The 14,083-nt window shown below is 41.7% G+C and overlaps 1 protein-coding gene across 5 annotated transcripts in view; it reads right to left on the minus strand.

Moving 5' to 3' along the window:
• Positions 1–5,509: 5,509 nt before the first annotated feature.
• The window catches only part of FAM149A (family with sequence similarity 149 member A), a 29,352-nt gene continuing 20,778 nt past the window's right edge, over positions 5,510–14,083 (minus strand). For 3 of the 5 annotated variants that reach the window (XM_049704135.1, XM_033400691.2, XM_033400693.2), the window contains 5 exons: positions 13,105–13,208; positions 12,425–12,634; positions 9,569–9,689; positions 8,051–8,129; positions 5,510–5,750 (listed from right to left, as the gene is read on the minus strand). In XM_049704135.1, coding sequence (XP_049560092.1) covers positions 5,677–5,750; positions 8,051–8,129; positions 9,569–9,689; positions 12,425–12,634; positions 13,105–13,208 — 588 coding nt within the window. In that variant the 3' untranslated portion in view covers positions 5,510–5,676. Of the gene's footprint in view, positions 5,751–7,817; positions 8,130–9,568; positions 9,690–12,424; positions 12,635–13,104; positions 13,209–14,083 lie in introns of all 5 variants that reach the window. The other 2 variants (XR_004475423.2, XM_033400692.2) reach the window with 2 other exon arrangements.

A 14,083-nucleotide genomic window follows, 5' to 3' on the forward strand; every position in this document is an offset into this window, starting at 1 on the left:
CGCCTGCGGGCCGCTCTGCACCTGGACTGAGGCTGCGGGGACCGCGGGGCGGGATGCTCGGGGCGGCGGGCGCGGTGCAGCCCCGGGAGGTCAAGGGCGCCGGCCCCGGGCGGAGTTTCCTGGCCTCTGGAAAGTCGGGCGGCGCCCGCAGGCTGCGGGGCGCTCCGGGAGCAGAAGGGGGCGTCGCCGGCCCCGCTCACTTCCCCGTCCGGCCGGAGGTGGGCACAGGCCTGGCCGCCCTGAAGCGGGGGCAGCCCTGCTTCTCGCGACAAGGTTGGAGTCTCCGAGGCTCCTAGATCAGGCACCGCGGGGGCCCAAGCCGACGTAACCGGCCTCTTTGTTTGCTTCGAGCAGAAAACGAAAGTCCGGGAAACGAGCATTGTGGGCTGCGCTGATGTAAATGGTGGCACGTTAGTGGGTGGAGCGGGGAGGATGCTGAAGGTGAAATGGAAGGCAGCTTAGTGATGGAGAGGCGCTCCGGGGCCAGAGGGGGCTGAGCTTTGGCTTATAGGACCCCCTCTGCTGGGAACGGGACAACTCAGGCTAGAGTGCGCAGGATATTTTAAAATGGAAACAAAGACGTATCTGGTTTGAAACTCAGCCTCTGGAGCTCGTTTTTTCCCGGCTGGGTACCTAAGCTCATTTCCTTGCACATCTGCCAGTGGTCCACTCCGCTGGGACTGGCTGCCTACCCGCCCGGAGGTGGGTTGCATCCTGGCATCCGCATCGGGGTCATTCGGGCAGCTACCTACTCTGATCCAGAGTAGCCTTAGGGACACGACCTTAGGGGCACCAGTTATCAGTCTGCATCGGATGGCTGATTGCGACACACGGGAGTTGAGTAAGGTTGTTGTGATCCAAATATTTTTCAAAATATTTTCGGGAACAAGAAAAGGTAGCACCCCAAGAGAACAACGCAAGGGCGGGTGGGAGAGGATGGAGGTCGCGTTCTCTGAAAGCGGTGGAGGTAAGTGATGCTGGGAGGGGAGGTTTCGATAAGGAGACAGTAGTTATGGAGTGCTCTCAAAAGGGAAAGGAGACAAACCTCTGAGCCTGCGGAGGGAAAAGGTAAGGACAGTGAGGAGGATGCTCCACTTCTGCCCAGGGGCTGGTTTCCCTAACTACCAAATTCTCTCTTTTCTCCAGGTACCCAATCCTGACTCTGGTTCCCTTGTGTACACTTGATCCTTCTTCACAAAGGCGCTGGGATGGAGGGTCCCTCTCCTAGCAGCACGTCCCTAAGCTATAGGAAAAGTGCCAAGGAAGCTGGAATATTGAGAATACCCTGTATTTTTATTTTGCTTAATTGGATTAGCTTTACTTGCAGCCACCTGCAGAGCCTCTTTGATGTAGAGAAAAACATACTAAGACTTTTCTCCAACTGAATTTCTTCAAGTCATCTATATATACCGACACAGAAAGACGTTCATGAAATATTAAGTGGAAAAAAATAATAAACAAGTTGCAGAACAAAGTATATAATGTAATGCCCTCTTTGGGAGAATTTTTTTTCTCTGCAGCTAGATTAATACCTGGAAAGAAAAATAATGATCAACTCGACTGCGTGGGAATGGAGAAGAACTTACACTTTTTATGTTATTCACTTCCATATTGTTGAATTACTTTAACACTTCAAAAAAATATATCTGTGTAATATCTTTCAGTATATCTTCTGGGCTCTCATTTCCATCTCTCTAAAGGACTGAGGCTGAGCCACAAGGCCAATTAAAGCTATAAAAGTACAAGATTTGTCTATATCTGACTCTCTGCTAATCCCTGTGGACAAAACAAGGAGTATAACCTACAACTGCAGACCTCAGGAAGTCGAGAAAGAGGGAGGGATGGGGTGGGGGGAGTGAATGCTCCAGGCAGCACGAGAGAAGTGCTCCAGGTCAGGGAAGGGTATGAGGGGTTCAGGAGACACTGTAGGGGCCCCTGCTTGGAGCACAAGGTAGCTCAGAGTGCCTAGAGCGAGATGATGTTGATGGGTGGCATGGAGCGAGCTGAAATAAACCTTGACTGCCAGGCGTACACGGTTTAGTTTTATTTTGAAGGCAATTTGTGGGTGAGGAACAGGACACTGAAGGTTTTTTTTAAGGGTCAACAAAAGAAAAGCCTTGTCCCTTTGTTCCCTTTCATCTTTCCTGTGGTTTTCTTGTTACCAGATGGGACCCTTCTCATACTGCCTTGGAATATTTACATTTCAGAGGAAACCAGTCAGATGGCCAGGCCTGCAAGAAATGCACAGCACCATCCTTCTCTCCTGGTAGCAACGTACACAGTGCTGCATCATAGAAGGTCCACCGTAAAAGGTAAGGATGCTCTGTGTAGGAAACAGTGCTGTGCCAGGGTGAAGACAATCTGTCTGCCTTTGTAACCACATTCATTGTCAGCTTCATGGAACTAATCCAACTGAGTAGGAAGGTGTGAACTTACTTTCTCTCCTGAAGATTCATTCTACAGTAAAGGACGAATCCCTTCCCACTTGGAAGGTCTTTGCTACTCTCCCCAGCTTCAAATAAGTGCTTCTGAAAGTTAAAGTCGTGGGCCACAATGTGTTATAAACTACAGAAGGCCTTTGTACATGTTAACACTGATTTCCTTAAATTTTATCTCACTTGGAATGATTCCCAGTATGAAAAAGGTACCTAATTTAGATTAAAAAAATAAATTCTCACTGGATATAGAACTATGTTATCTATATACTCACACACATCAAATGATCAGTGTAAATTCCTACTGTCTTCAATTCCTCCTCTTATTCTCTCCTGAAGCCTCTTCAGACTTTTGTGTTGTCCATTCTTCTAGCACATATCTTGTCAAGATCACCAATATCTCCCGTGTAGCTAAATCTTTAAGTCATTTCTCAGACCTTATCTAAATTGACTTATCAACAGCATTCAACATGTTTGAGTCCTTATCACTTCCTTGAACCCCGCCGCCCCCATTTGACTTTGACTCCATATTATCTTGATTTTTTTCTCCCTCACCAGTTATTCTTTCTGTCTGCTTTACTAGTTTCTCTTCACATCCCGTACCTCCAGATGTTAAGATGCCCGGGGCTCAGAACTCTTTTTTCCCTGCTTCTAAGTTCTCACTTTCTTGGTTATCTCATCCATTTCCGTACTTGAATACCATATATATATATACACACACGCACACACCCCAGTCTCTACCTCCTCTCTAAACCCCAGGGACAGATATCCAAACACCTCAACATCTCCACTTCAGGCATCTCAAACAAACATGTCTCAACATGCCTCCAAATCTGCTCCTCTTGAACATTTTCTGACTTCGGGAAAGGCCAACACCATCTTTCCAAGTGTTAAGCCAGAGCTTTCGAGGCAATCTGGATTTTTTATTACCCTGCTCATCCAGTCCAATGGCAGATCCTATTGGCTCGAATTTGAGAACACACCCAAGGTCCCTGACTCCTCCCCAGCTGCACCACTATCATCTGATCTGAAACATCATCTCATGTCGGATTACATCACTTGGTCCTCAAAACTCTCCAGTGGCTCCCCATTTCGGATGATTTACAACTTCCAAGGCCAAAAAGCACCTTAAAGCCTCAGCTCCTATTACTTTGCTGATCTCATTCTTTATTATTTACCCCCTTGCTAATCCCATCCCATGTCCCACTGGCCTCTCTGCTGCTCTTCAAACCTCCAGGTATGCTCCTGTTTTGGGCTGTGTGTTTTTTCCTCTGTCTAGAATTCTTTTTTCCGTTTCTACATGGCTGCTTTTCTCATTTGCTTTGAGTCTTTGCTCAAAGACTACCTCTGCAATAAAGCCTCCCCCGACTGTCCTATCTAAAGTTGCAACTCTTTCCGCTGTCACATGGCCTTATTCTATATTTCTTCATAGCACTGACTGTTATCTCACCTTATGTTTCTATTGATTTGTTTACAGTCTGTGCACTCCACTAGAGTGTAAGTTCTATTAGGGCAAAACTTTGTCTTGTTCAGCCCAATGCTTAGAACAGAATCTTATACAAAGGAGGTGCTTGATAAATATCAAGTATGATTGCCGCACAGGAATGCCATTTTCTGAAATGAAGATTAAATTGGTGTACTCATAAATGAGGTAAAACCCTCACAAACATATATGGATATGTATTTTGAATTCACAGGGAAAAGTTTGCTGTGGAGTTGGAAATAAATGAATGAGTAACCTGTGTATTAGACACTGCAGAATAGAGAAATATTTACACAAATTATATTGAAAATTGGGAATCTAAAGATTTTATAAATGTAATGAATTTTTGAATATTCAACACTTTTTATTAAAAATTAAAGAATTAAACATCCTAACCATGATCTGTAGTCATAAGAAAACAATGACAATAAAAATATAATATGCAAATGATTTATGATATTATAAAAATGTATCTCTTAATTGGCATAGAAATCCCATTCTAGTTCAGAATAACAACTCTATGGATACTTCCTTTAGTATTAAATTCATACAATCTAGTAGTTTTCTATGGTATTTTACATGTTTTTATATTATTTTTAAATTTCTTCATTTCTTCTTTGGTTTTGGATAAACTGACATTTTAATTAATACAGTCACTAACCTTAGTTTAAAAATTGATCTCAGGAGTAATTTGATTTGCCTTTTTCAAACTTTGTTAGGGAAATTCTAAGATGAGACTCATTTATCAAAGTAGATTATTATGAAAACACTGCCCTACACCATCCTTGATTTAAGCATTATTTAATAAACTCTAGATTATTATCTGTATTATCTTCAATACAGGTGTTAAAATATATGCATGAGCAGGCTGTTTTTTTTTTTTTAAGTGAGTGGTAGAGCCAAGACTTTATCTTATCTCCAAACTAGTACTTTATTTTCCAATAGAAAATGTTTATAAGGTATGAGTCTAGACCACTGTACTTCTATTTTTTATTTTTTGCGGTACGCGGGCCTCTCACTGTTGTGGCCTTTCCCATTGCAGAGCTCAGCGGCCATGGCTCATGGGCCCAGCCACTCCGCGGCATGTGGGATCTTCCCGGACCGGGGCACGAACCCGCGTCCCCTGCATCGGCAGGCGGACTCTCAACCACTGCGCCACCAGGGAAGCCCCTAAAGTGCTTTTTTGAAAAGGTATAAGAAAGTCAGCACAATGACTAGAACAATCTGAACATTAGTCAACCTGTCATATTGTACCAAAGGTGACTTTGCTGTTTTCTAAAGGAGGGAGTAATATCTATTAGTGACTAGGACTTTGATGGAATTAATAATAGAATGAGACAAAAAAATCTCAAAAGACATAAAGTTACATACTCCTAGATAAAATGGCATATTCCTAGATAATATACTTTCATATACGAAGTAGTGTGTGAATACACGCACTAAGCATGTGTGTGTCTGTGTATAATTAATAAAAGGATGAATTATAAACACATATTAGATTCTTCTGAGCAAAGCCTAAAGATCCTTTACTGGAATGCTTCCGATAATGAAGAAGGTTGGTGGGTTTGACTTGTATTCTCTTTACAGCAAAAAGTGTTCAAAATTAAGTTGTTTATTTGTTTGCATTTCTCCCAGGTAGTCGAACATCTCAGACTGTCAGACAGAGATATAACAATACTTCTTGTATTTTTCAAGTGATAAACGGTGTACCGAGGCTTTGAATGCTTCAGCAGGTGTTGCAGTCCTGGTGAAGTCACATCAACACGCCACTTGGAATCTCTTTCTGAAAGTCAGAGTTGTCCTCTGAAAAGATTTAGGTGGAAATTGTGAACCTGAAACACCAAGCAAAATTCTCATTAAAATGTTACAAATCCCAGGTCCCAAAAGGATCGTGTTATATGTTCCATGCAGATGATATTTTTTAAAATGAAAAAAAAAAAAAAAACTCAATGTCACTTGTACACAAATCAGGAAATAGTCATCTGGAAAAACTGCCACTCTGGGTGCTAAGAAAGAGGGGTGCTTCCCCTCCACTGGGCCTTGGTCCTGGCCATGACTTCCCCCAGAGAACTCTGTCAGCTACCTTAAGAAGTCCTTCCCACTCTTGGTCCCTCAGCTTCTCCTTTCTTTTTTTTTTTTTTTCCTGCTACAGAAATAATGCTGATAAGTTAATAGCCCCTGCGCTTCTGGACCTGGAAGCAAAGGTAAGCAAGAGACCACAAGCCTGCTTGTCAGAGAAGAAGAAAATAAATCTTTAGAAATATAGGAACATCTCTCTTATGTACCCTCAATCACTTCTATAGACATGAAAAAGGCCTCCAACCAGCAATAATGACAGTTGTCACAAAGTTATTGATAAGAGAATACAGTGACTTAGTATTTGGTGAAAAATTAAGAGTGCAGATTTTAAACAAATTCAGAGCCCAGTTTCCTCTCCTAACCTCTAGTACTGTACGCCCAACAAACTATTTGGCATCTCCACTTAGCACGCTGCAGTCAACATCTCCGAAACTCCTTAGCCACTGTCTATTGGCCATCTGCAAAATCATATTTATCAACCGTGACTGTTCTCTCTCTCACATACCATGGCTGCCTTTTAGAGAAAGAACTATTGTCATTGAAAATGACAGAGAATACTCCTGGGGAATGCACAAGGCAAAAAGCAACAAAAAGACACAGCAGCTTAGAGCTATGAGTATAGGAGAAAAATCTCAAAAGAACAGAGAAATTTTGACATCACTATGCTATAGAACTATAGAAGGGCTGACATAAACAGTGATAAACCTGAGTTGTCCCAGTGCTTGAATTATACTAGATTTATTTTAAAGTTATATTATTTCCCTTAAAACAGCAAATTATCCTCTACATTTGAGATTATCTATAATACAAATGATTCATATTTTTTGAGCAAACAGTGTATGCTTGGCATCTAGCTAGGTCCTTACCATACATTTTTCCAATAATTGTTTTCTCCACCTAGTCTGTTATAAAAGAACTGAGGCCCGGAGCAGTTGAGGCTCTCCTAAAGTGCTCAGCTAGTAGGTGCTCGAGTCAGGATGGAAACGAGGCATTTGACTCCAGAGTGGCACACCTCATGACGATGCTACGTTGCCTCCTTGAACAAAAATGTTGGTAACGGTTTTGAAAATTAAAACATCATAGGCCTGAATTCAGTCTAGAAACTTGATTCTTTAAATGGCATACTACCTGAGAATAAGTATTTATCTGTAAAACTCTACATCATAAAATAACTAGAAGATTTGTATTAATTTTGTGAAGCATTTTTATAATGAGATCTTCAAAGAGAATCTGAAAATAGAGTTTCATTCAGAAGAAAAACATGGAAACTCTACAGCAGAGAGAGACACTGATTTCTCATAAGACTCAAGACAGCATTTTCTTTTTTATGAGGGTGAGGCCCTAAATTAGGAAACTTTGGGCATTTTCTCCTTTAAGATTGTGCAAATTAATAAAAGGAAACCGCAGCCAAAGTTGGGGTTGGAAAGCCAGTAGTGGGAGCTCTCATGCCCTGCCCACCACTCACCTTTAATTACCCCACCAGGAAGACATCAGTAACTGACTGACCCCAACAGGAAGAGACTACCTTGCTCTCCCAAACAGGAAGCGCAGCTACATTCCTGCCCCAGCAGGAGGAAGGAAGACTTCCTTCTTGCCCAGCAACAAGCCCAGCCAATGGAAAACCCGGCAGGTCAGCCAAAGACAAGCTATCATCACTTGAGCTTTTACCTTCCTCCAATGAACTTTCCTTTTTTCCTTGCTGATGATCTCCTTTCCCTGTCCTGCCTTCCTTTTATAAAAGCCTTCCATGCCCCGCAGCTCCTCAGAATATCTCTGTTTGCCACATGAGATGCTGCCCAATTGATTCATGAATTGCTTACCAAAACCACTTCGATCTTCAGATTTACTCAGTTACTTTTTGTTTTTTTAACCAACAGCAGAGAAGTGCTTGTCTTTGCAGTTTTGCTCTTTATGGAGATTCCTGAGATATAGCCATAGATGACAAACTCTTGGTCAAAATTGTCCTCTCAAGGTCGATAATCTCCAATTTCTCTTTCCAAAACTTGAAACTTCACGTATTACATCATTTTATTTGTATATGGAGAACACCGACCTGTCAAAAAACCTTGACCTGTCCATGTGTGACCAGCAAATTCCCTCAGTGTCAATGAACCTTTTCGGGGTGTATCTGACTGTTAGAAGAAAAATAAAATGAGGGATGAGTTTTATCGTTTCAAATATTTTTTAAAACGAAAGTTATGGTTAACAGAGAACCGACCCAAAATGTATGGGATGTGCTGGGCTTGAAAACTGTTCCGTGGCCAGAGATCTTTCTTGAAGGGGTGATCTTTCTACACGGACAGGTACTGTGCTCAACACATGTTTTTGTGGATGCCTTCCTCTGAGCTAAATGAAGGATGATATGCTCTTGTTTAAAATAAATGCAATCCTTAAAAAGACAAAAGAAAATCTATATATACTTCAATCAGTTGCTCGTTTAGCATTCATTCACTCGCTTATTTGAAAACTTTTATTTAGATATTGCTAAGTATAAGGTCCACTAGACACACCTATCAATTTAATTATGTAATTGTAGTTTTTAACCCGGTAAAGTGGTAGGGCCTTAATAAGTAAATATGGATTAAAAACCTTAACTGCATAAAATTCTTAATATTAAACTATGATAGAAATGTTCTTCTGCATTTGTGAAGCATCTGACTTTTTTTAAATGTGATATTTGACTGCTTTTAGGATTCCACTCTAAGCCACAATATTCTAAAGTTAAATATTAAAGCTTTGCAACTCTTGCCTTCTGAGAATGAGTTTTACTGTTATATTCAGGGAGGCAAAGGAATGCGAGAGAAAGCCCTGCCTCAGCTGGTTTTTCTCTCCCTAGGCTTTATGTTCTCACACTTGGGGGTCTTCTGTGTTTTATAAAATAGACACAAGTTACTTGTATTGGAGTGAAGTGAGCAGTCATTATAAATCTGGGGGAAACCTGGTTAGGCTTTCTATCAGCAGTATACCCTTCCCCAGACTTTCTGTGGTCGCTTGGCTCAGTTGAGCTTGGGTGAAGACATTATGCCTACATTCCAGTGAACATGGCAAAGATTAACTGTAAAAATGGGAGCTGGGAAAAATGGCAGGGTATGTTACTGTGTTCTTAATCTATGCCAGGCATTATTTAACATCTATAAATTCATTTAATCCTTATAACAATTCTTTGAGGTAGCAATCATTATTGCCCTTTTATAAGTGAGAAAATTAAGGCTCAGGGAGACTAATTGGAAGCAAATCATATGAAGAGTTTGTGTGGCAGGATTCAAACACAGATCTGCCTGTCCCCTGACGTAATCTTCATGCTATTTTCTTCGCTACACCATCCTGACCATCAGATATGGCCTTGACACCTGGACTTTCTGATTTAGTTCGGGCCGTGTTTTTTATTTCACAAAATATTGAATTAATCCTCCCACCTCCTATAAATTCTCACAAGCCAGTTACTTTCAAGAAACAGATCATGGAGACATTTTATGCTACTGTGTTCATGTGGAAGTGTCCAAATTATGTTTGTTTGTTTTCCAACAAACAATGTAAATGGTGCACTTAAATATTAAGAAATCTGTCTTACAGAAACAGGACGCCATCCGGGAACTGCCATATTCTGCTCCCCAGTCTCTGAGCCTATTGGTGGCAACCTGCTCCTTGAGGTCTGAAATGGTGGGGAGGCCGTGCGGTCCACGCCAGTTTGCCTGTAAACACAACAACATGACCTGAGCACCCAGGTACAGAGATGAACAGACCTTACTGCGAAGCTATTAATCACAACCTGCCTCCCAAAGGAAACGCCAAGTAGGATGAGCTGAGTTTCTACAAGATGGGCAGGGGACTGAGTCCCAGCCCCAGTCACCTCTGTGTTTAGTAAGGACTGTGAGCCTGTATTTACTGAGTGCTCAGCTGTGCTAGCCCCTGCGCAGAACACGGAAGTTTTTGAATATCTAGTTCCTCTCCTTAAGAAGATTACAAAGTACTGAAAACAAATCAAGTCATTAGATTACAATGCAATGCAGTTGATATAATATAGTGCTACGGTGTCTGGTTCTGAATACAAGCACTGTAGAAATTTAGGGAATAGAGCAATCAATGAAGGATAAAATTAATTCTCAATGTGCAGGGCCTAGATGAGGAAAACCACAAAACTTTATGTAAGGTCATAAAAGGCAAAATATGTTCTCTGATGGGAAAACTAAGTGTCAATTATTCCTACATTTTTAATAGATTTAATGCTATGAGGTCCAATGTGATACTTTTTTTTTAAAATTTGACAACCAGATTGTAAAATTTGTCAACATGGGTAAGTTCAACAAAGGAAGAGTAATGATGATAAAAAACCTTCCCTACCACATATTAACACTGAAAAATTAAATTGTCTAATTTGTGCACAATAGAGATGGATATTCTAGAAACAGATTCTAATTCATTTATTTATTAATAATAAATTCATGAAAATTAAAATATGATAATTTTTGATTCATCAAGTTTTAAAATATACATACTAACTAAAGCTTACAGGCTGCAAGGAAATAGTCTTGTGGATTGCTAGTGGGTCTATAAATTGGTAGAACCATTCTTAGAAGAACTTTGGAAAAATATTTCAAGAGCCTTAAAAATATCCATAACCTTTGACCTGGTAGCTTTACTTCTAGGACTTACCACCAGGAAACAGTTTAAAGACATCCTTACTAAAATTTATGTAAGATAACGTTCACTGTACAATATAATAGTGAAAATATAGAAGAAATGAAAATTTTCAGTAATAGGGCAACACAGTAAATTATTATATACCCACATAATTATATTTTAGTCATTAAAATCATGCTTTCATAAATGTCTGATAGGGCTTCCCTGGTGGTGCAGTGGTTGAGAATCTGCCTGCCAATGCAGGGGACACGGGTTCGTGCCCCGGTCCAGGAAGATCCCACATGCTGTGGAGTGGCTAGGCCCATGAGCCATGGCCACTGAGCCTGCGCATCTGGAGCGTGTGCTCTGCAACGGGAGAGGCCACAACAGTGACAGGTCCATGTACCGCAAAAAAAAAAAGTACAAAACTCTACACTATATTAAACTTTCACAGGTGGGGGAGGAATTAGAAAAGATACGCTAAAAGGGCTTTTTAGCATGGCAATAATTTTAAAAATGTTGAAAGACATGGATCTACAAATAGGGAGAGGCCAGGACAAAACAGGAAGGGAATGTACAGTTGGAGGTGTCTGAATTTATTTCAGTAAAAAATAGAAAAGGTTTTTGATGAAAGCCTGACAGTGGAGGCTGGGTGGGCTGGGAGGAAGAGGAAAGAGCCAGTAATGTGCTATTGACACGGCAGAGGATGACGAAGAGGGTCCCAGGTGCCCAAAGTGACATGGAGGAGGGAGTGAGATCTTGAAAGAATTAACAGAGCAGACTCAATAAAGCTGGAAAGAGCACTTCCGACTAGTGAAAGAAACGCTGACTTATCATAAAGCTGTAAAGGGTGCTGTGGAGTGCATCTCGAAGGAGTCTAGTCACTCGTTAAGCACTGGCAGCTGCTTACACATCCCCTCCGCAGGGGGACCTAGATGCGGTCCCTGTAATAACTCCCTCCCGTGCTGCAGGAAGCCTGGTGGCCCGGTGGTCCAGGGGCTGGTCTCCAAAGCCAGGCAGCACTGTGGGGGAGTGATCTTTGGCCAGTTATTCGACTCCTTTCAGCCTCTGTTTCCTCATCTTAGATTTGGGATAATGTGAGTACCAACTCAAAGGTTTGTGGTAGGTCACAAATAAGATAAATGTGATTCATTTAGCTAGTGCTGGGAACATGAAAGCAGTCAACAAACACTGGCTGTTGTTAACACAAGTATTGCCTCACACTTGAGTGAGTGAGAAAACTGGAAAGCTCCTTCGTAATTCTACAATAAAGGAAGAGACAAATTCCTTTCTAATAAGGCAATGATTTGATGTTGATTCCTAAGGTCAAAAGATTTTCTGAAATTCCCTACACAGAATGAAACTCGCCCTTCAAGATAAATAAAAACTAATGGGTATATGTCCCTTTTATTTTAACCGCATCTTATGTACATCAGTTTTTACACCTCACAATGAAAGTATTAATTGTGTATATATAAAAGCATTAGCTAATGATTAGTTTTACAGATTCAGCCATTGAAACCCATCTAAGACCCTCTCCATCAGGAGTTTCATTGCGCTTAGCTGCCTGTGCTGTAGGTACACGGCCTGACTTTATATTCTAGTATCTAGCTAATAGCTAGTATCTAGTAGTAAGTATACTACTGGAACAAATTCATGTTAAATATCCAAATAATGAGCTACTTAGAAAACTGTCCACGTAAGATTTGACAGGGGATGCTTTGTCCAGAATAAACCATAAACCCTAATTGACAAGCATCTCTGTCCTCCGTGACCTTTGTTTTACCACCAGAGAAACAAGACTTACAGTTTCGTTCCCCTAAGAACTTCATCACTGTACACGCTGGGGATTTTTACTCTCTGTGATTCTGAGGTAAGAGAAGGCAGCCTCCTGTATGCCGGTGTTTTCTTTGCAGAAGTCTGTAGTCCGCGAGCCTCCAAGATCCTTGCCAGACGGTGCTGGGCCGAGGCAAGAGCACCGGCCCCTGAACCCAGTGATCTGTCCTCTTGCTCACTCCTGGGGGAGGGAAGTCAAGTTCATTACTCACATGTAAGCTCTATGCATTTGCTCATTACTAGGCTTTGTCTAGAACACAGCCTGGCACGTAGAATTTAGTCCTATTTGTTGAATGAATGGACAGACCAGCATTTCCAGTTCAATTTTAATTTCAGTGAAGGATCATTGACAGGGGGAAGAGATCTCATTGTTTTAAGTCTCTCACTGTTTGTAATCAAACCGTATAGCCCACAAGATTAAGAATTCACAGCTACAGTCCCCTTTTCTTATCGGCCCCAACCTAACAGGAATTGTTTTGTGGTTGTCATTAGAACAGGCTGTTTTCATTCTTACGCACTGGCTGTTATGTGCTCAGACACACCTGGAGCATGGGATTAAATGCAATTCTTATCATCTCGTCCTCAGTGGTCTTTAGTGGTCGAGTGTGTCCAGCGCAGGGAAGAGGCTGGGTGATTATTTTTTATACGTACTGTGTTCTATCTGCAAAATAAGTAGGTCTCTGCTGAAGTGGTTTTGCTTGAATTGTCATCACACCATTCAAGTCACTATAAAAATTATTGGAGAAGCGATGAATCTGAGGAAAGTGAAAAGAATAAAAATTAAACAGCACCCAGAGCCGTTGCAATTACGGATGCCTGTCAGGAGCCCACAGGAAACAAAGGGCAGCCTCAAACTGGCTAACTTGAGGTGCATTTAATAAAGGGACCATACTTTCTAAAGACGTGTGAAGAGAAATGAATAAGGAATGAGCAATTCCCCAAGGCTTGTTAACAGTAGGGACACATTACCACACCTAGGCTCAGAGCAGCAAGAAGTGAGGGAGAGGTTTCTGGAATCTGGACCGGGTAGCTGATGGAGAAATGCCACCAACCCACTGTGACCTGGTAGAAGGGCCAGGAGGAAACAAGGCAGGCCTCGTTCTCCTCCGTGCTCTGGCTCCCAAAAGCTGCAGGGCAGGGAGCCCTCTGTTCATTCGCTGTGTGTTCACCTTCACCAGGGTGAAGAGGGTGGACAGAGAGTCTGGAGAAGCAAAGAAAAGGTGTCCCAGCTCCCACTGGTCAGCTTGTCTGGCACCTCTCCTCCGACCCAACCAACCCTTCACAGCTCACCCCAGTGAGCTTCCCGGACCAGCTCCAGAGCCTGGGAAAACCTGAGACCAGAGTCTGACAGGCTTGCATTTGATCCCAGTTCTTAATGCCCCCTGCTTGGTCATCTTGGAAAGATTTTTAACTTCCTAATCTTTACTCTGGGGGATAATGTTTCCTACTTCATAGAGTTATTAGAAGAATTCAATTCGATAACCTTGGTGAAAGCATGAAGTCAGGGCTAAGTAATTATTAATTTCCTATTCCATCCCATAATATGACCAACTAGGATTTAAAATAATGTATAGCTTCAGGCAAACAGGATTTCTGAAACTAGAATTATAGTTCGAGAAAAATGTGGCAC

This window comes from Orcinus orca, chromosome 21 (genome assembly GCF_937001465.1).
Source record: "Orcinus orca chromosome 21, mOrcOrc1.1, whole genome shotgun sequence".
In the NCBI taxonomy this organism is placed as follows: Eukaryota; Metazoa; Chordata; class Mammalia; order Artiodactyla; family Delphinidae; genus Orcinus; species Orcinus orca.